Source organism: Arvicola amphibius, chromosome 17 (genome assembly GCF_903992535.2).
Source record: "Arvicola amphibius chromosome 17, mArvAmp1.2, whole genome shotgun sequence".
Lineage (NCBI taxonomy): Eukaryota > Metazoa > Chordata > Mammalia > Rodentia > Cricetidae > Arvicola > Arvicola amphibius.
Window position 1 is genome coordinate 22,968,301 of NC_052063.2, and position 19,854 is coordinate 22,988,154.

Below are 19,854 nucleotides of genomic sequence, written 5' to 3' on the forward strand. Positions count from 1 at the left end.
AAAATTCTCCCCAGTCCCTTTTGGAATTTTATAAGAAAAAGAGAAATGTGCAGGAAAATGATATTTCTAGATTGCCCTAATTAATACACATGATGCAAGCATAATATTTTGCTTATTTTTCATGTTGATCCTACAAGGTGCTTATTTGTTATTATTGTGACTTTGGGAAATATCAGTGATTAAAAAGAACACCCAACTGTTAAACAAATGAATTTTAGGTTTAGCTATCTCAAGATTAGATAATTCTTTTTGTTTTATTTTATTTGGTTTTGTTTTTTAAGATGAGTTTCTCTGTATAACAGCCTTGGCTGTTCTGGAACTTGCTCTATGGTTGAATCCACAGAGATTCACCTGCCTCTGCCTTCTAAGTGCTGAGATTAAAGGTGTGTGCTATCACCGCTCTGCTAAGATTAGATATGTCTTAAGAGACACAGTCAGAATTCATGTTCAAGGTTTCCAGTTCCAATGCTATTAGATATTCTTTCATGCTTGGCTTATAAAGGACCTTCTAATCATGTTTTCTGGGTTCTTACGCTACATAGTGAAGTAGCAATCCATAACAAAGAAGGAAAATACAAAGGAGGGAGGGAAGGAAAGAGGACAATCATAGGAGAGAAGAAGATAAGACAGGGAAGGAAGGAAGGAAGAAAGGAAAGAAGGAAGGAAGGAAGGAAGGAAGGAAGGAAGGAAGAAAGAAAGAAAGAAAGAAAGGAAGGAAGGAAGGGAGAAAGGGAAAAGAGAGAGAAGAGGGAGGTTTAAGAACTCAGAGGGGTTTGTTAGAAATCTTCTAGAAAGGTTTGATGACATTGGATAGAATATTGTTGTGGGCAGAAATCTAGGATCTAAAATAAACTAGAGGACCTGGTTATATTAGGTAATTATACAAGACTATTACATTATATACCTTTTAATTTGACTATTTATATATTTTCAAAGGACAAGTTTCATGCACTTAACAAAACTTGATAATGCAACATCTCACAACAGCTAAACACAAAACTGAAGCTATCCCTATAGGCAAATATAGGCACAAGTTGCAAATATCCAGAACTTCTTAGAATGTAGATCTGTATGGGAATCAGATGAATACAGGGGCATCTGCCAATGCTCTGTATATATGTAGCCTTTATAAAACATTTCCATGAGCTTCAGAGACTACACCAGTTTCTGCCAACAATACAAGAAGGTCAAGGACATGGAACAAACAGCAGGGAAGAAAACTGATCTTCATAGGAGAGTGACCAACACCTTTCTTGATAGATTAGAATATTTAAATGTATGTGCCTCTGAGAATTCAATTCCACTCCCTTCTTTTTAGTATTCTTTATTCAACACTATAAAATCCTTCACATGCCTTTTAAGGTTTTGATGTAACTGAAGTAATGTTACTTCAAATAAACATAGCATCTCAGATGTCCACTAACTTTTTGATGCAAAAACACATAGCATTGCCCCTGTCATAACTGGTACATTCTCATGCCTCCTACTTTGGAATTCTAATGGCATTTCTAGGCATCCTTCTTGATGTGTCAGCTTACAGCCATGATTTACTTATAGGATTCTGGACCATGCATTTTTGAAAGTTCTCATTTAAGTACATTTCATATTAACTAAATATCAATATGAGCATATTTGAATTCTCATGCACAAAGCTTCCTCTTGATATTTGGTTTGCATTTACAGATGCAGTTGGAGGTAAAGAGACAGGCCTGTACTGCAGAACTTGGTGTGCATTTGTGTCTCTTTGTGCACATGTGGACAATCTGATTGCGTCTTTAGATTACAGCTGGAAAGGAAATGGCACCATCCACTCATGGCTTCAGTTTAGCGCAGAATGGATGCTCTGCAGTATTGCTTTAAGGCACGAACACCTTCCTGATATTCAGCCTTCTGTGACGTATACTCTCCCCTTTTGGGCCTCAGTGGTCATACCTTCTGTTCTGCTGTCATGGTCAGACTCTGCAGTCGTCCAGTCATATTCCCTAAACTCTTTTCAAAAGCTGCTACGAGGTGAGCCTGCAAAGAAAATAGAAGAAAGATAGGATATTAGCGTCTCCTGTGGCTAAGATAAAGCCCTTCGTTTTACAAAATGCTTAATTTCAGCTGTTCCACCGTTGTAAGTGCTGTGATTGTCATGGTGAGGTCTCAGTGCTGACGCTCCTTTTAACACATATTTTCATTTTCCATTTCTAAATGTTGGTTTCCTAAAAATCAGCGTTTCAGTCTTTTGACATTTAATATGAGCTCGGCTTCCAAAAGGGGGTGGTATTTTTTTTTTTTTTCAAATAACAACACCTCTGACTTGCACTTCACGCAGTGATCTGACGCCCGAAATGCCGAATGAATTTCCCAGCTGCCACATTTTTAGAAAGGAAGCCCGAAAGGAGGTCACTGAAATAGTGAATGGACAAACGTTCCTCATTTCTTGACTTCCGTCGTGACCTTCGCGGATATTGTTAGCGCGTCTATTGTGAGGACATTCTCCTTCAAGTGTCAGACATCTGCCGACAGCTAGAACATTATCTTTCCTCTTCTTCTACTTACAAAGAACTGGGTGGGAAGAGTTGTCTGCACTTTCAAATCTCTGTAATAAAAAGCCTTTTCTCCCTACTTTCGATTCCCTTCAGCTAAAGAAGCAGAGCTGGCCCAGGCAGAAGTAATCACGGGTCCAAATTTAACATTAAGCTTTGGTACACTGGGGGTTTTATTTTCAATTTTAGAGAACTTCACGTATTATAGTATATGTTCATCACACTTATGATTAGAGATGCTTAAAGATACAACTGTCAATGAGGCCGTTTCTTCCTGATTCTACAGCATGAAGTGGAAATACTAAGTATGATGGGATGCTTCAGTCAGTCCTGTGACTTCAGACACAACTGCAGGCACATTATCTCAAACTGATGTCATTTATTGTGTTCCTACAAAGATCTAAAGATGAAGTGTTTTCTAATATCGATCTATAACAAGCCCAATCTGGATAAAATCTGGTTGGTTTTGGCAAATGATCGATTTTATTTCTCTGAAGGGCGTGGTGTGATGGGACCCTAACACATCATTTTTGTTGCTGTTGCAGAGCTATAAGGTGGCACCTCCAATCAAATGGCTAGCAGAAATCCCCGTGAGAGTCAGCCTCTGATGGCCTGTAATTAGCACCAGTGCCTTCGCTCATCGTGGGCTGTGGTTCATGGATACTGCAGTAGGGAGAATAACCACTTTGTAGAGAAACACAGCCAAATTTCAAACATTTGTGAACACTCTTTGATCTCTTATTCAGTTACTGGGATCTTTCCTTTCCTGAGATAACCATTAGGTCACGTCGATGTGGCTGCTTTCTTGATATTTTTTATAGCTAACTTTGCATTCCCAAGTACTATGTTTTAATTTGACCAATTTTAATTCAAAATAGAGTAGAATGTATTAATATGAGATAAAACAGAGATGCCTAACTGCTAGTTAAGAATAACCATTTCTCATAATGGCCATAGAATTACACTACCTAATGATACAAAGAAAATTACTGTGATTTTTTTAACAGCAAGATGAAATGTGAATATATATATATATATATATATATATATATATATAATGCCTACAATGCATACATCAACATAGGATGAGATAACAGTTTGTACACTTGCAGAATGAGCTTTCTGTACACTCTCTCGTGGCTTGATGCAGCTGTTTCTGGAGCACATCTGTAAGGAGGGAAGGACTCCTGTGTGCTGCACTGACTGGTCCTGTACTCTGCTAGTCCAATGAGAAGACGGCCCACTCAATACCATCTTCCTCTCACTCAGCTCTACTGAACAGTGATATTGCAAGTTTAAACAGATTCATTAATGTCAAGTCCCAGCGCGCAACGCACAAGTCACAAAAATGAACCTAATCAAGTGAACTCACCAGGACCTAATACATAGACTGAGAGGAGGTGAATGTTCCTTAAATGATTATTTAACTGAAAAATACTCATCAAAATCTGTCTTTATGACATATACCTACCGCACTTTCATATGCCAATCCATCCTGTGGAGAGCACACATTTAACCAAATACAGTATTTACTTACAGTCGGAATAAGTTAATAGGCTAAGACTAATACAGCCAGTTCAGCTAATAAAGTATATAAATTTGAATAAAAAGACATGTCTTTACCCACAAATAGAAATTTCAAATTAGAAAAAAATAACTCCAGGTCTAGATGTGGCTCCGGTGATGAAAAAAATGCTAGCCTGGCATATATGAATACATGGGTCCAAACCCAAGTACTACAAAAGCAGAAAAAAACATGCAACAAAACATGTGATCATCATGGATGAGCTGCTCACTGAGGCTTCTTAACCATGGATAAATTCAATCCAACATGTTTGTGGTTTTTGTACAGATCTTTGTCATCTGGGTGTAAGTTCAGAAACTCACCAGTTTAGCAGCATACTATAGACGTAGAGTAAAATTTACGTTAGTCTCAAAATTATCTCTAATAGTTAAACTTAGAGATCAACAGTGGATAGACTATTATTTTCTACCAATGATTAAAGGAAAAAAAATTCTGCTTTTATTGTTAGGCATTTCATAGAAATCTTTGTGAACAATCATAGTCTATCTCAAATGACTATTATTCCTTAGTGTTAAAGCATAATGTCAGCAGACACAGAGCTAAAATTAATTCCCAGCAAGTGAAATGACTTAATTCCTATGGATTCCTATTACAGAGTCATACACTACAGTCCCGCACCTGTTCATTTTTGATATGTGATGCTTTGTGGAGAAGCAAGAACACCTCCGTGGAGGGGCAGAGAGGCAGCAGTGGAGCAAGAGGGAGAAGCCCAAAGCCACAAGGCAGAAAGGACTGAGCAGAGACTACAGAGGGCATACGGCGGCATAGCAGGGCTTCTGCAACCCCCTGCTCTTTCTTCTCACACTGCTGATCTCTAGCACTGGGCACGAGGCCACATGCTCTCGCGTGTTACAGTTCATTTAATCTACTTTGAGTCCTCGTAGGAGCGTGGAAAGACATTCGACAGAAAAGGAGAATGTGTTGACGGTCTTCCGAGTGCCTATTTTCATGAATATAAGTTGCTTTAGCACCAGCAAATGTACTCTTCTAAATTGCTCTAAGAAGCGGGGTCGGGGGTGGGGGGTGGTATATTTGAGAGAATGTTATTTCATTTACAGTGGAGCTAAGCTTCCTATTTAGATTCAAGTTAATTTATTTATAACTTTATTGTATGTTTCATTAACCATTGAAAGGGACAGGACCCATAGGTATTTTGCCCACCACAGTCAAATACCAACAGACCTTATTAGGTTTCAACTTGAGCAAAACTCCTACATGCGAAATGAGGAAGTAAGAAACAAGATGTAACACTTGTTATCATGAACACTGTTTGTAATTTTCTAAGCTACAATCTTTTTTCCCCTCTTTGTTCTGTTTTATCATGTTGTTTCTCATCAACTTAGGTTTATATTTTATCAGTGAGTGGGCAAAACCCTTCCATTTCACATAAGTCCTACCTTCTAGTGCCTTCTATGGTGTGACCGTGGACCCTTTAACCTTGTGACTCAAGCTACTACCTCTAATTAGATACGAATCTGTTCTGCTCTCTTCAAACAATAAAAGGCAACTTACATTTGCCGACAGCTGAGATGTGAGGGTAGCGACTTTCTCCTGGGACGCAACCAGTTCTCTCCGTAGCTTATGGATTTGCTGTGCAATTAAAAAGTCCAATGAACCAAATGATCCGTTACAATGAAGATTTCGGTACAAGAGAGCAAGTACAGTAACCAGAGGCGAATCACTAACCAGTCCTTCTAGAGGGCGAATACTAGCTGTGTTGCAGCTTCCAAATGCTACTTATCAAGAGAGGAATGCATTTCTAACTTTAATATTGGGACCCAGATCTGCTCATCAAACTAGTCTACTGACTCTACTTATAGGTCCTGAAGGACTGACGAAATAGTTCTCTGTCTCTGTGGAGTCTCCTCCTTCTAAAACAATATTGTGATTAAAACTCAGGCATAAATACTCTTTAAAAATTCATACAGACTATCTACATACTTTTCTTGATTTTTATGTAAATGATTCAAAACATGATTACTTTGAAAATCTCATGTTTTTCAAGATACATTTTAGTTTTCTATATTTTATAAGATTTTCAGAAAGTATAGACTATTTTAATAATACAGAAGACCTGGATTTAAATACTTAGTGAGTCTATATTTGAAAAATAAATATTTTTCTTTCTGAGACAGAATATCGTCATGTGGCCCAGGTTGGCCTCAAACTTGTGATTCTCCTGCCTCAGGTTCTGGAGTACATGAATTATGAGCATATATCACTATGCAGAATACAAAGTAATTTTATGGGATGCAAGTTTAATGGTGAATAGATAATTTATAGCTAATGCTTCTTAGAATATCTTCATCCAGTGACCTATTAATAGGTCCAAGCAGAAATGTTTTGTTAGTAGCCAAAGTATAAAATATGGGGGGAAATTATGAATATCATACAATTCACTAAATAAACCAACAGTATAAATATTCTTAAATTGTTTTGTTTTTACTAATTTCACTTTAGTAACACAGACACATCAATATCAATTCATATTATGCATTTCAGTCAGTCATATCCCATGTTGCCAGGAAGTGTAAACAGTGATTAAAATGGTAAGATATTGGCAAGCATATGAAAATTGCTTCTGCAAGTGTATTTCTTATCTCAAGAGAATCCAGTCCTTTAGATGCCAAGTATTCTACATGGATGCTTCTCTTAATTCCTAAAAAATAAGTCCTCATTCTGGAGCTGGACAATTTGAATGCTTCCTAAGTGTGAAAGGACATTTTGGAATGGGTTATTAAATGCCTTTTCCCCTTCTAGACAATACATTTTTATTTTGGGAAAGAAATAGTAATCAGTACTGAGAGGGGTGAGCAAATGGAGTGATATTTATCTCAATATAGAAGTAGAAAACAATTATACAGCTTCTATTCCTATTGCCAAGAGAAGGAGGTAGTCATTAATACTATCCCGCTCCAACACTTGTGACCTGTAACAGTGATGTGCCCTTTTACAGTTTTGCCAAGAATGGTTTTCTGTTGTTTCTTATTTTTAAAATGAAGATCTACTTCAGTCCTGATGAACGTTGGTGTTCCTTTCATATAATGATGCATTTAACCCCAGTAAGCAAAGCCTCTTTTATCTTTCAGACAAATACAGACAGAAAAAGGCTTTCTCACCTTACACCTTTATTATATAATTCTAGTTCCTGTAGCATGTAACCCAGAAAACTATAAAGCAATGTATGGTACCTTTTTGAAAGCCCACGACCTCCTACGAGCATCATAACAAAAGGAGAACTGGATAGCTACTACAAAGGCAAACAGACGCTGCTGCATTTCCAAACCTCAGTAACTGCTTCATGACCAACACTACATGTCTTGCCATGTCTATGTGATCTATGTGATGTAAAATGACAATTTCAGTTAAAAAAATTGCGTGTGTGTGTGTGTGATCAATATGTACTCTCCGTAGTTTTGAACATATTTTGGAGCAATTTTTAAATCTAAACATTTATGAAATCAGCTCAGTCAGAATGACGTGCTCCACCAGGTCATTTCTGAGGTGTTTAACTTATCAGCATCAGCGTAAACCTAGGAGAATTGGTACTACACACTGAAGAACATTTAAGATGTGCTTGTATGTATGAACATGGCTATGCATGTGCACGCAATTTGGAGAGCCTTCAGAAGTCAGAAGAAGGAGCCACATCCCTGAGAGCTGGAGCTACAGATGTTTGTGAGTCCCTAGAGCTGGGTGCTGAGGCCTTCTCTCTTTATGTCTGAATCGTCTCATCAGCCTCCGTGAATAAATTCTTAGCTAACTCTCACTGCTCTCATAGCCTAGAAACCTTTTTCTAAATTTTTTTTAACCTTCTCTCCAAAGAGAAGGCTGACTGTGTACATGACTGCAAGCAAGCCAGACGTATTTGTGAAATGTATCCCCGTACAGAAAAAGGTAATTCTAGAGGCGGCATAGTCATGGCACACAGGATAGGCAGGGATGAGGTCCTTGTGTGGAGAAGGTCCGGTGCGTTGTACAGTTTTATTAATCCTAAACAGAGTGTGTCAGGCTGTGAGCAAAGGCCAGTGAAATGTTCTATTTTAAAGCTCAATACACTACTGAATGAATGAGTGCCAGCTCCTATCGATAACGTATTAGTGGTTATCTGTAACGTCATAGCAGACAGATTATGACAGGGAAGTTCGCTGCTAGAGTTTACTTTCGTTTTCCCTGAGAGTAAACATCTGAGACCACAGATCTACTTCTAGAGTCCTATAGTTATGCTGCTGCATGAAGCGCCCTCTAGTGGCAATAAAACTGATTTCATCCTAAAGTAAGGCTGGTTTGCAAATAATAAAAACGGTAACAGAATTTTACCTCTGAATGAGCCTTTTCTTCAGCCTGTAAAAATAAGTAGAGATTTTAATTTAAAAATTAATGTCAACTTATCCTTTATGTATAAATGAATAAGCGATTTGAACCATGTATTTACAACTTTTATGATCTAACATGAGTAAAACACTAGACTGTTTAACTAATCTAATAAAACAGCATACTATAGAAATAAAAGGGACAGTTATATATGACCCAAAGTACTTTAAACTAGAGGTAATAGATTTATAACACGCCTCAAGACAATGAAACAGTTTATGATCTACAGAGACCACAAAACTCATTATAAACTTATACTCTAAATATATGGATGTGTGGGGACATGAAATGTTGTTTTATATATCAGACTCCATGAAATTCTATAAATCTTTAGCTAAGATTCAGACAAAAGTTTATCTTCTGATTTATGTATTATGAAAATGACAAATGGAGTTGGAGGGGAAATTCTGGCTGTTCTTGTCCATAATAGGAAGCAGAGGATACTAATTCCTACTTGCTTTCTTTTCCTTAGTGACTGTTAAGTGTATCGGCAGACACATCAGCTAAACAACAAGATACTTTGTTTTAAAGTGGCAACACATAAGATGGCCAAATAACGTCAGCCGTGCAGCTTACGGGAATGAGAACTGCTGTACAAAATGGCTGAAGGTTTTGTGCTTCTGTGCAGAAATTCCTAGGTCTTTTTTTCCATCTGCATGCTGGGGCTTTAAAACTCCAGCAAATGAGCTATCTGCGCCATTCCATTTGGGAACCTGCTGCAATCTGGGAAGAACTGGAGGATGTGTAATGTTGCTGAACAAAATGACTCTCTGCCGGCTGTTTGCTGAAAAAGGCTGCAAAACAGTCTTGTCACCTGTGGCTGCTTTGGGGACATTTTGTGATGACTTAATACATGGTGATGGTCTGTTTTCTAGAAGCCAGAAAACACACGCACACACAGAGGCACACACAGACATGCACATATACATACACACACATACAAACACGCATACAAAATGCAAATAGCACAACTGCCTAGGTATATTTTATTCATAAGCATTTCTTTTAAACTGAATTTCATGCCTTTAAAAAAAATCTACCTCTGAAAAGTGTCAGGATGTATGTTAAGATATTTGCTGTGTGCTAACTACAAAGACTTTTATTGTCTTCGTAAGTAAACTTTGTATTTAAAGACAATTTAACATTTGCCTTGGTCATTTTTAAAACTCAATTTTAGCCTTCAACGTATTCATTTTCTAAAATTCTAGTAATATAAAGTTATTAAATGTGGTTTGGTATTCAGATGGGCAGTACAAGCAAAGAATGTTCAGTCATTAACTCGATTAAGCCTTATTCATGATTTTCTTTGACTACATAATACTTTATACATTCATTTGATTTATTATGGTTGCATTTTGCCTTTAGACTTATTCAGACTGCATTAAAAAAGACTCAATAAATAATTAATGTGATTTTTTTCAAAAAAGATCTACTTTATTTAGATGAAACAAAATATCATCACATCACATTTTCATTAAAAAAATCCCCAAGTTACAGGGGTTAGTTACATATTAATGTGCTGCATGGTATGAATCTTCTCACAGCTGACTTTTCAAGACTTTTGTTTTCTTTAATCCTTGCCTTCTTTTCATAGTCCATGGTTGTTGTTTTTTTTTTTTTACCAGTAATACCCATTACCATAAAAATGGAGCAATGAGACAAGCATAATATTCTATCTTCCCCCAGTGGCTTAGATCTGGGATTAATGATATTATGGTGCAGTTTGATTGCATGATATTTTTAGTGAGTTTGTTAGAGCAAGACTAGCATACTGAAGGACACTAAGTAAATAAAGTATTCCGCCTAAGTAGAAGTACCAATTGATTTCTATATTTCTCAAGCCAGTTAAGTTTATTATTAACAATCATTTCTTAGCATTGCTTTTGTGTTAAACAGTTTGTGAAGGACACGTGCAAGGATGAAGCATGGACCTTCTTCCCATGAACTCAGTGGAAATTAGAATAAACACAGAATGGGATCAATAAAAATTTCATATTTTACCACTGAAAAATTATATTTTCAGGAATCAATAATGTAAAAGTTTAACAGTATCATACATATAAAAATTAAAAGAATCAACATATTAAAAATTGATAATCTAACAGCCCTCTATGCTACCTGTTGTTTTGTATTTTAGCAGATATAAGTATTAAGATACAATGATGATCAGCAACACAAACAAGTTCAATGTAAGGGAGAAAAGAGGAGGTGGCAGAGGTTGTGATTTATCTAAAAGCCTATGTCATTACCTAAGGAGGACTGCAAATGAGGAGAGATTCATCTAAGGGTCGCTGGGTATTTCCATTATCATCGCTATTATTGAGATAGAGTCTCTCTATTTAGCCTTAGTTGTCCTGAAACTTGCTATGTAGGCCAGACTGGCCTTGAATTCGGAGAGATCTTCCTGGCTCTGCCTCCTGAGTGCTGAAACTAAAGGCATGCACCACTGTATCTGGCTTTAAAAAAAAAAAAAACAAAACACAAAACAGAATTCAGAAATTTACATTGTTTTGACAAAATCCAAAAATTGTACAGTGGGTGTGGATCTTAAAATGAGCACACAGAATTTAAGCTTCTAGAGGTGACTCCTTGGCTGATGACAACAGACCTGTGACTTCCAGCTTTCAAAGACCCCTTAGGGATAGAAGTCAGCTCCTAGAGCAACGGCCCATGAACCTTTGGCAACTTGCCTGACATACATATTCAATGCTAACTAAATCAGGTTAGAATGAAAATCTATTCAGTCATCCCCTAGCATCCCTAGGATGCTATAATGTTAATTATTAATGGCTGTTTCAGTTCATAGTGTGTAAAGCATGTACACAAGTGGATGCTGCCATGTAGGTAGAAGAGGGTGTCAGATCCTCTGGAATTGGAATTACAGATGGTTTCGAACCACTCTGTGGGTACTGGGAATTTAACTCAGGTCTTCTGCAAGAGCATCAAGTGTTTCAAACCATCATGCCATCTCTCCAGGCCTAATATAATGTTTTGAACAAACTATTTCTCATCTATGCCTTCTTATTGTCATAGTTTGCCTTCCCATCCCTACCACTCTATTATTTAAAACGCTTTATTGCTGAACTATTGGCTACTTATAGATTCTGGAGGAAGATTCTATTTAGTGTGTATGTACTGCTAAGTCTACCAGGCTTCAAGTGATAGCTCCAAACCCATGGTCACATAGATTGCCATGGTTAAACTCAGTAGGTCATGAAACAAAATGAATAGACATGAATGGGAAAGAAGGATTAGTAAGAAAGAGGGATTCTTGGGAGGAGGGTAGGGAGACAGGAAAGAGTAGAGAGATAGGAGAATTTAGGAATAAATTTGACAAGTCAAATTAAATAGTTTATAAAATTTATCCTCTTGTTATTTTAATTAGCATGTCTCAACTCTGCATATTAAGAAGGTTCAGTATTATGCATTATGTGTTAAAACAGCACAATCTGCCCTTTTGTGTTAATTCACAGTTTTAAGCACAAAACTTATACTATGTAAATGAGCACCTTCTAAGCACACTTGCTCATTCAAATGGAGATTGAGACGAGACAGGGAGTCTCTAGATGCACTGCAAACAATCAATAGTAACTAAGAACCCTCAGTTATGATATTAAATTGTATAGAGAAGATGATTATTATTATAGGAAGAGTTGTTCGACCCTAGTGTAGACCGTCTGATTTTTTTCCCCTGAAACCCATGATCCGTTTGCTCTTAAATCATAATGGAAATTTTCTTCAAATATACAGTTGTCTGTGCATGGCAAAGGAAGAAAAAAAAGGACCAGACTTACCGTAGAGTAAAGAGAAGACGTGCTAGAGACCAATGAGAGGGATGAGCCATGGACTGGAGAAAACAAGAACATGGTTAAATTAGTGAAGTCCACATGTAAAATCGGATATCTACTGAACGCATAAAGATCAGTTGGCTAGAGATGTAAAATAACCACAGAAAAGGACCTGGTTATGAAAATAACTGACAGGGAAACTTTTAGAGATTCAGTTACTTAATGTTCCAAGGTCATTTACATGCTAGCAGTAGTCACCAGGTTACAGGGAGAAGCAGGGGGCATGAGGCCCAACATATGTGTACATTGGAAGCTGCAGAAAATTCCCATATAAGATGAACAGAAACCTAACATCTCCTTAAAGACTTCAGATCTCCTTTACTGAATTTTGTTCTCCTAACATACAGATTCAGGTTCAGAATCTAAATATTTTCAAAGAAGTAAGTACTTGATTCAATTTGGTATTTCTTTTTTTGTGATGAATTGATGGTGCTATTTGAAGTGGGGGAATCAATTCTTTATGAATTTTAGTGGTATAAAAACATTCCCACTTCAAGATAAAGATGACGGTGAAAATTTCATTCAGGTTCCTTTATATAAATCAAATACACTGTCATCACAATTGAAGATAAGTCATTACATCAGGACTTACAGTGCAATAAACTGAAAAGATGGGTAACATTATACTTATTATATTTGTCTGTAAGTTCTTCCTTTTTTCCATATGGAACAGTGCTGTTCGCTGCCTTTAATTCATCCCTTAAATAAATAAACATTAGCTGAAGACATATAATGTCTGACACCATTGCAAGATTCTGGGATCACACAAACATGGGATACAACCCTGACTGTCCAAAATGAAGCCAAAAGGCATAATGAAAACAACAGCTACAAGACAGGAATCTGCAGTCTTTTGAGAATTTGGGTAGTTGAAGGGCAGAGGGCTATGCCTCTAAGCCGGTTTGCAGAGGGCTCTGGAAGCTATCTGGGATAGTGCCAAGCCAGGTGAAATTAAGAGGATGAAGTTTGATAGAGAGCAAGAAGAAACATCTTTGCATTTTTAGTTTTGATCTGTGTGTGTGTGTGTGTGTGTGTGTGTGTGTGTGATAATGTATGCATGTGTGTGGTCTTGGATAGTATGTATACATAAGATTAGCGCTTGCTCAAGCATGTATGCTAGTGACCAGTGCAGGGTGTCAGCTGGCTTCCTCTGTCCCTCTCCTCCTCATGCTATGAGAAGGGTCCCCTGCAGAAGCGAAACTTGCTGTTTTTCACTAGTTGGCTCGTTCAGGGAGTTCTGGGAATCTTCCTGTCTGTCTCCCGGTGCCAAGCTTACATGTGTGCACAACAGTAGGCTTTTTATATGGGTATTGGGGTTTCAGCTTAGGCTACCGTGATTGCAAAGCCAACATTCTTACCCATGGTCTAACGCCTCAGCGCCAGAAGAGTCACTTTAGAAGTGTTTGTTAGGATATAGATGTTGTGAAAAGGGAAAAAATTACTGCTAGGGCTTGAGAAATGCTATTACTTCATCAAGTGTACAAATCATTACTCTTTGAGTCATTTATCTTCTGAAAAGACCTATTCTTTCAATGTTTATATAACTTTTTAGTGATGCTAAGAAAAATGACTAGAGTTATCCTGGGGTACCAGAAGGAAGACAAAAAATGGCTCAGAAGAGCCCACTCTCATTCTCTTCTTGACACTTTTTTTGTTGTTGTTGGTCTATGACTTCATAGCTTGTGGTTTCGTTTTCTCATCTGTCAGTGTGGGCACTGAGCAAGAATTCAATACAGTTCAAGATTGCCTTCATTCTAGATCACAATTTAAGCAAGATTAGCATTCAATGCATGGGTATAAAAGAGTTCATTTTGCCCACTAAAGCTAGCTTTAAGCAATTCATATTATCTAAATGCCATACACTGCATGCCAAATTTCCCAGCAATGAACATCATCCTGCTTGTACATGAGGCACTCTAGAGAGCCATCCATATGTTTAGCAGAGTACAGAAGGCTTAAGAGGTTTCTGCGCAAGCTCATGACACTATCACTTCATAAAGACAAGGGCCTCACATTTCAGATTAGAGATTTTGAACGATGCTGCACCATTAGCTGGCCACCATTTGTAACAGGGAGCTCAACGGTTCATTTATTATTCCCAAAGGCAATGGAAAAGGCAGGCAACTTAGTGCTAGTACAACATATTTACAGTAGTGACCTGAAGTCATAAGATAGATACATTATGCAAGAAGATACAATGGAGAAAGAAGGAAGAACTACATGTGTGCCCATGTCATCTACATGAGAAATGTACAAAGTGAATGGGACAGAAACTAGAGCTCACAAAGCTAAGAAACTTCCCTGAGTCAGCCTATCAATAACTGATGGCTATAGGCTCACCTTCTTTGTGTCTTTCAAGTTTAGGGGTTCTGTGTTATGCGCAATTATTAAATGGTGGCTTTTATATTTGATTTTCCTCTAGTCACTTTGGGTTTCTATGCTTAGTTTGGTTTTTTCCCTTAACTTACATGCTTTATGATGTACAAGCCATATGCCTTCTTCACAGGTAATTAAAAATGTTTCATTAAATTAAAGAAAAATTTCTTAGCGTTAAGTTTTATGTAATATGTACACAAGGGAAAATATGTACACTTGAGCATGTATTTAGCTTCCTGAGATTTTTGCACGGACTTATGTAGAGCCTTCATGTGAAACTGTATAACAAAATGACATTTATGAGGCAAGGTATACATTTTATTATAGTTGGAAAAAATATGACCTGTATTGGAAAATGCAGGTAGAATATAAATTCTAAAATTGTACAGTAGCTAATATCACATAGATCTGAAAATAAAAATTAGCAACATAAAATAATCCTTTTATGACTTACATATCTTTATAGCTCTTTAATAAAGGTTTCAGCTAAAATGTTTGTTTTGATATATGACACATATGTCAAGGTTCCCTAAATCCCTATGTCTATCTATAGGAGAGCATTAGATTTACCCAAACCATTCTATAGTCAAGCACCAATTTTGAAAAGAAATTGACACACTTCATAACATATAAAGAAATAGTAAAGTATCTTCAAGCTGTAGCAAAGCTAAAGTGAGAATTAGCCCATGGGTTCTTCTCCCCCTCGAGGATCCTTATGCTATGGATGATGAAACAAGTTTCCGTTCAGACTTACATGAAATAACGTTATTCCTATCTTCCCCCATTCCCCTCCTCATTACCTTCCTCCAAGCTGTCTCTGAATGAACCTGAGTGGCTGATAGCACGCGGCCTTTCCTCCAGAGATGTGGCGCTCCCACAAAGCTGGGCGTCATCATAGAGGTCAAAGGAGGAGTCTTGGGCAGGAATGCTGTTGGAACGCATCATACTGGGTCCAGGAAGGTTAAATTGAGACAGATTGGTGGGACTCACTGGAAAACAAGGAGCAGAGGCTCAGGCATTTGGTCAGAGAAGATAATGGGCTAAAATAAAGTAAAAACAATGCCAGTTCTTGTAAAAGTATACATGTTAGGAACTCTCCGTTTTAGGGAGGTAGAGATTCCACCGGAAAACCATCAGTAACAGGAAGTTTGAGTCTTTCCCCTGAAGCACTCCCCTGGTAATAATTTGCCAATTTCTAAGGCAACAGAAATCACCACCAACAAGTTACCTTGGCTGTTTGTGTTAGAGATATAATGACAGAAAATAATGAATATTTTCTGGAAAGTGATAAAGAAAACATTGGCTCTCCCAAGGCAAAAGGATTCTTTTCTAGAGAATAAACGTCACTTTAATAGGAAAAGCATAATGGGAAAGAAAGTAAAATATGAAAAGAAAACTCTAATCGCCACAGGAAGAGCGTTATAGGTATTTTCAGGCAAAATAAACTATATTGATGTGAGTTTATTAGAACAAGGTCATAAAGAAGAATAAAAGGCATTTTCTTTAAATAAAGTACATATGGTGTCTAGTCTTTTAGAAAGAGAATCATAAAAAAGCCATTTTCTGCTGAGTCTGAGATGAAAATATCAGAAGGAGGTTGTCAAGACAAACATATTTCAAAGAAGTATCTTAAGTGCACAGTTTCAAATAAGATTCTGTCAGTTATAGCTCTGTCTTATAGCTCTTATAGTAGCCTGTGATTTAGATCAAGTGATAATCATCAACCTAAAAAAGAAAAAAAAAACCCAGATCTGGCTGATAAAGTAAACAATTCAATCAGAAAACACCACATTTTGAAACTTGGTATAGGATTGAGGCAGAAAATAGAGAAACAATCATATGAGTTTGTTGTATTGAATTCCTCCCATTTAAGAAAAGTAAATGTGTTATTGCTATATAGGAAACAATCCATAGCCTATAAAAGAAACTGCAATAAGCTATAAAGAAACTGCTGAGCACTCTTAGAACACAGGAGAACCATATCAGCTATGCTGAATTGAATTGGTTTGAGTTTTTAAAACCTGCTCTAATTTTTGACACATGACACATATTAATACAATGACTTGTTCTCATGAGAGAGTTAAATTGCAAGCTAAACCCTGAAATAAGCAAAACTGTATATCTACTGTGTACAAGGAACTATGCCTGATATTTCACAATGTTAGCTGAAATGTGACACAGAAACAACCCTCTGATAGCTATGCATTGGGGTTAAATGAAATGTAGACAAAGAATCAAGTGAAGAAATATAATCAAAAAGGAATAAACTGCATATTTGTAAAGTATATAACTGGAAGAAAGAAGATAATTCAAGGACATAGGAAGTAAATGATAAAATAAGAGAAACAGAGACAGGGAGAAAGAGAGGAAGGAGAGACCAAAAGACTGAGGAAGACAGTAGGATGGAGGGAGGAGGAGAATGAGATGGGGGGTTACTCTTTCAGTCCATAGCAGTGATCATCAGTTCCAGATCATTGTGGTTTCTGATAAGAGGCATTAAGCTTGCAATAGGTCATTCAGAACTTGAATGTTTATGTTTGAAGTACTGAGGAGGGGTACATTAACCTGTTCAGTGTCTACATCATGAAATGACTCTTGTAAAGATGGTGTTCAACCTATTTACAGGTGCATCACTTTAATATTTATACAGGCACTTAAAAAGACATTTGTTACCTGTTTTTTTGGTTACTAAAATGAACACAGACATATCCATGCAAGTGCTCTCTGTATGCTTTCAAATATACCATTTTACCCACTCCTGATAAAATAACGATGAAATGTTGCAGAATATTTGTTTACATTTCGTGAAGATGTGTCTCTGTGACTGGTTTAATAAAGAGCTTGACGGCCAATAGGTAGGCAGGAGCGAACAGACAGGATTCCCTGGAGAGAGAGAACTCCAGGAAGAAGAGAGGTGGGGAGTGGCCAGTGAAATGTGAAACAAGTTGGACATACAGTACAGAGGAGAGATAAAGGGGTCATGTGGTGAAATGTAAATTAATAAAAACAGGTTAATTAGTTACAAGGGCTAGTCTGGAAAAAGCCCAAGCTAAGGCCAAGCTCTCATAATTAAAAATAAGTCTCCGTGCCATTATTTACAGGATGGTGGTCCAAGATAGTTTGATAAGAAAGATAACTATAATGAAAGTTAAAAAAAAAAACTTTACAGGAAGTAGATGAATTCACAAGGAATATTGATTATTTTCCATTAGAAGTGTACCAACAAACCTCAAGAATGTTCAACTATAGTATTGATGAAAGGTTTGCTGCTTTTACAGTTGAACTGGAGGGAAACATAACATGGTATCTGATTTCAAAACTGTCCACCAGGGGGAAAGGACCAGAGTGGAAAAAAGCAACACAAAGTGCTGTGAGACAATGGCCTGTACCCTGTCATTTATGTTTTAGATAAATGCTGATTGGCCAGTAGCCAGGCAGGAAGTATAGGCGGGGCAACAAGAATTCTAGGAAGAGGAAAGTCCTAGTCTGCAGTCGTGATGCAGCCACAGAGGAAGTAAGATGTGACTGCTCGGCGAATAAGGTACCTTACGACGTGGCTAACATAGACAAGAATAATGAGCTAATATAAGCTATAAGAGTTAATAAGAAGTCTGAGCTAATGGGCTAATCAGTTTATGATTAATGTAGACCTCTGTGTGATTTCTTTGGGACTTAAAGACTATGGGACCAGGTGGGACAGAAACCTCAGCCAACAATGAAGTTTTTTGTTGTTGTTTTGCTTTGTTTGTTTTGTAATAGAATACAAAAAAGTACTATAGTGGTTATACGGATGCTTTAAAATAAAGTCTAAGTCAATCATCTAACTTGGCAAAATAACCAAATATTACTTTCAGAATCTGATGAATATAATGAGAGAATACATGACTTTTAAGATCTGAACAAAGGCAGGAGTCACAGAGTCATCTCTGAATCGAAGAGAAATACAGAGGGCAATCTATTAATAAAAGAAGGTGACTGACCTTGCCCTGAGTCAAACACACAGAGTAAAACTATTGATTTTATTAATATTATGTGTTGGATGACTAGGAGAACAGGAATCAAAGGAAAACTGATTGGGATTTATGTGTATACTACTGACTGAGCTATCTGATCAGCTTCTGGGCCAGGCTTTTTAATAACTTTTTTTTTTAATAACTTTAAGACAGTCCACACCCTTGCTTCTATAGTAAAATATTAATTAATGGATTTATGACATTGTTTAAAATAGGAAAACCGTATATAACCTAAATCTAAAGTGTTGTGTGGAATCTAATTAAGGTTCATGGTTGAAAAAAAACCCAGAATAATAAACTTCTAGAATGTGTGTCCAAATTTAGATAGTTGAAATAGTTTCTGTCATGTTGTATTTAGAATGCTATGAAACTTTATTTACTATGTGGGTGGCTGAATCATATGTGTTTCTACCATGGGAGTCTCTTCCTCAGTACATATGACATGGTTCACTCTGAATATATTTAAGGGTGAGTGAGGGGAATGGTATTCTGACATGCATGCCAAGCAGCACTTCTGCAAGGTCTGATGTGCACTACTAAGAAGGTGTCCATGACTCAACGTGATGACACTTGAGCAAGGTAGAACATACACCTAAGCCCACTAATTTTTCTCACATTGACCCTCGTTCCTCCTGACTCCACCTTGCTGAGGTTACTGAGCCTACAAAGCTTCCACACTTTCTTCAACTGCCTTTTCTTTTCATCTATTAAAAATGTATAAATACTTAAAATGTTTAAAAATATTACTTATGAAATTCAAATATAACAAATATTAAAATATAAGATTCCCTAAATTTTATTTCATCCTCAGTATACTACACCAATCACTGCTAAAGCATGGTTTGTATGTAGTCCTTGCATGGTAACTGTAAATAGAAACAGTAGGTCCTTAAAGTTCTACAAAAATGGTCTGTTATCAGTAGAAGCACAATTCTTTCATGATGTGTTTAAACTGTTAAAAACTGTCTAAATAAAATATATTCTTAAACCATCAATTTTTAAAAACCTATAACCATAGGCATATTGTCTTCAAGTAATACATTAATTTAAAAATTTCAAACTTCAAAATATATCTCTATACAAATGTTTGACATCCTTGGTAGAGAAGCCTTAATTCAAATGTCATA

General features: G+C 36.9%; 1 protein-coding gene across 1 annotated transcript in view; it reads right to left on the reverse strand.

Moving 5' to 3' along the window:
- Positions 1 to 19,854, reverse strand: part of Nav3 (neuron navigator 3) — a 583,384-nt gene that overhangs the window by 49,728 nt on the left and 513,802 nt on the right. The window contains exons 20-24 of the mRNA XM_038314956.1: positions 15,515 to 15,703; positions 12,285 to 12,337; positions 8,437 to 8,460; positions 5,629 to 5,706; positions 1,933 to 2,016 (exon numbers count right to left, since the gene is read on the reverse strand). Of these exons, the coding sequence (XP_038170884.1) occupies positions 1,933 to 2,016; positions 5,629 to 5,706; positions 8,437 to 8,460; positions 12,285 to 12,337; positions 15,515 to 15,703 (428 nt within the window). The remainder of the gene's footprint in view (positions 1 to 1,932; positions 2,017 to 5,628; positions 5,707 to 8,436; positions 8,461 to 12,284; positions 12,338 to 15,514; positions 15,704 to 19,854) is intronic.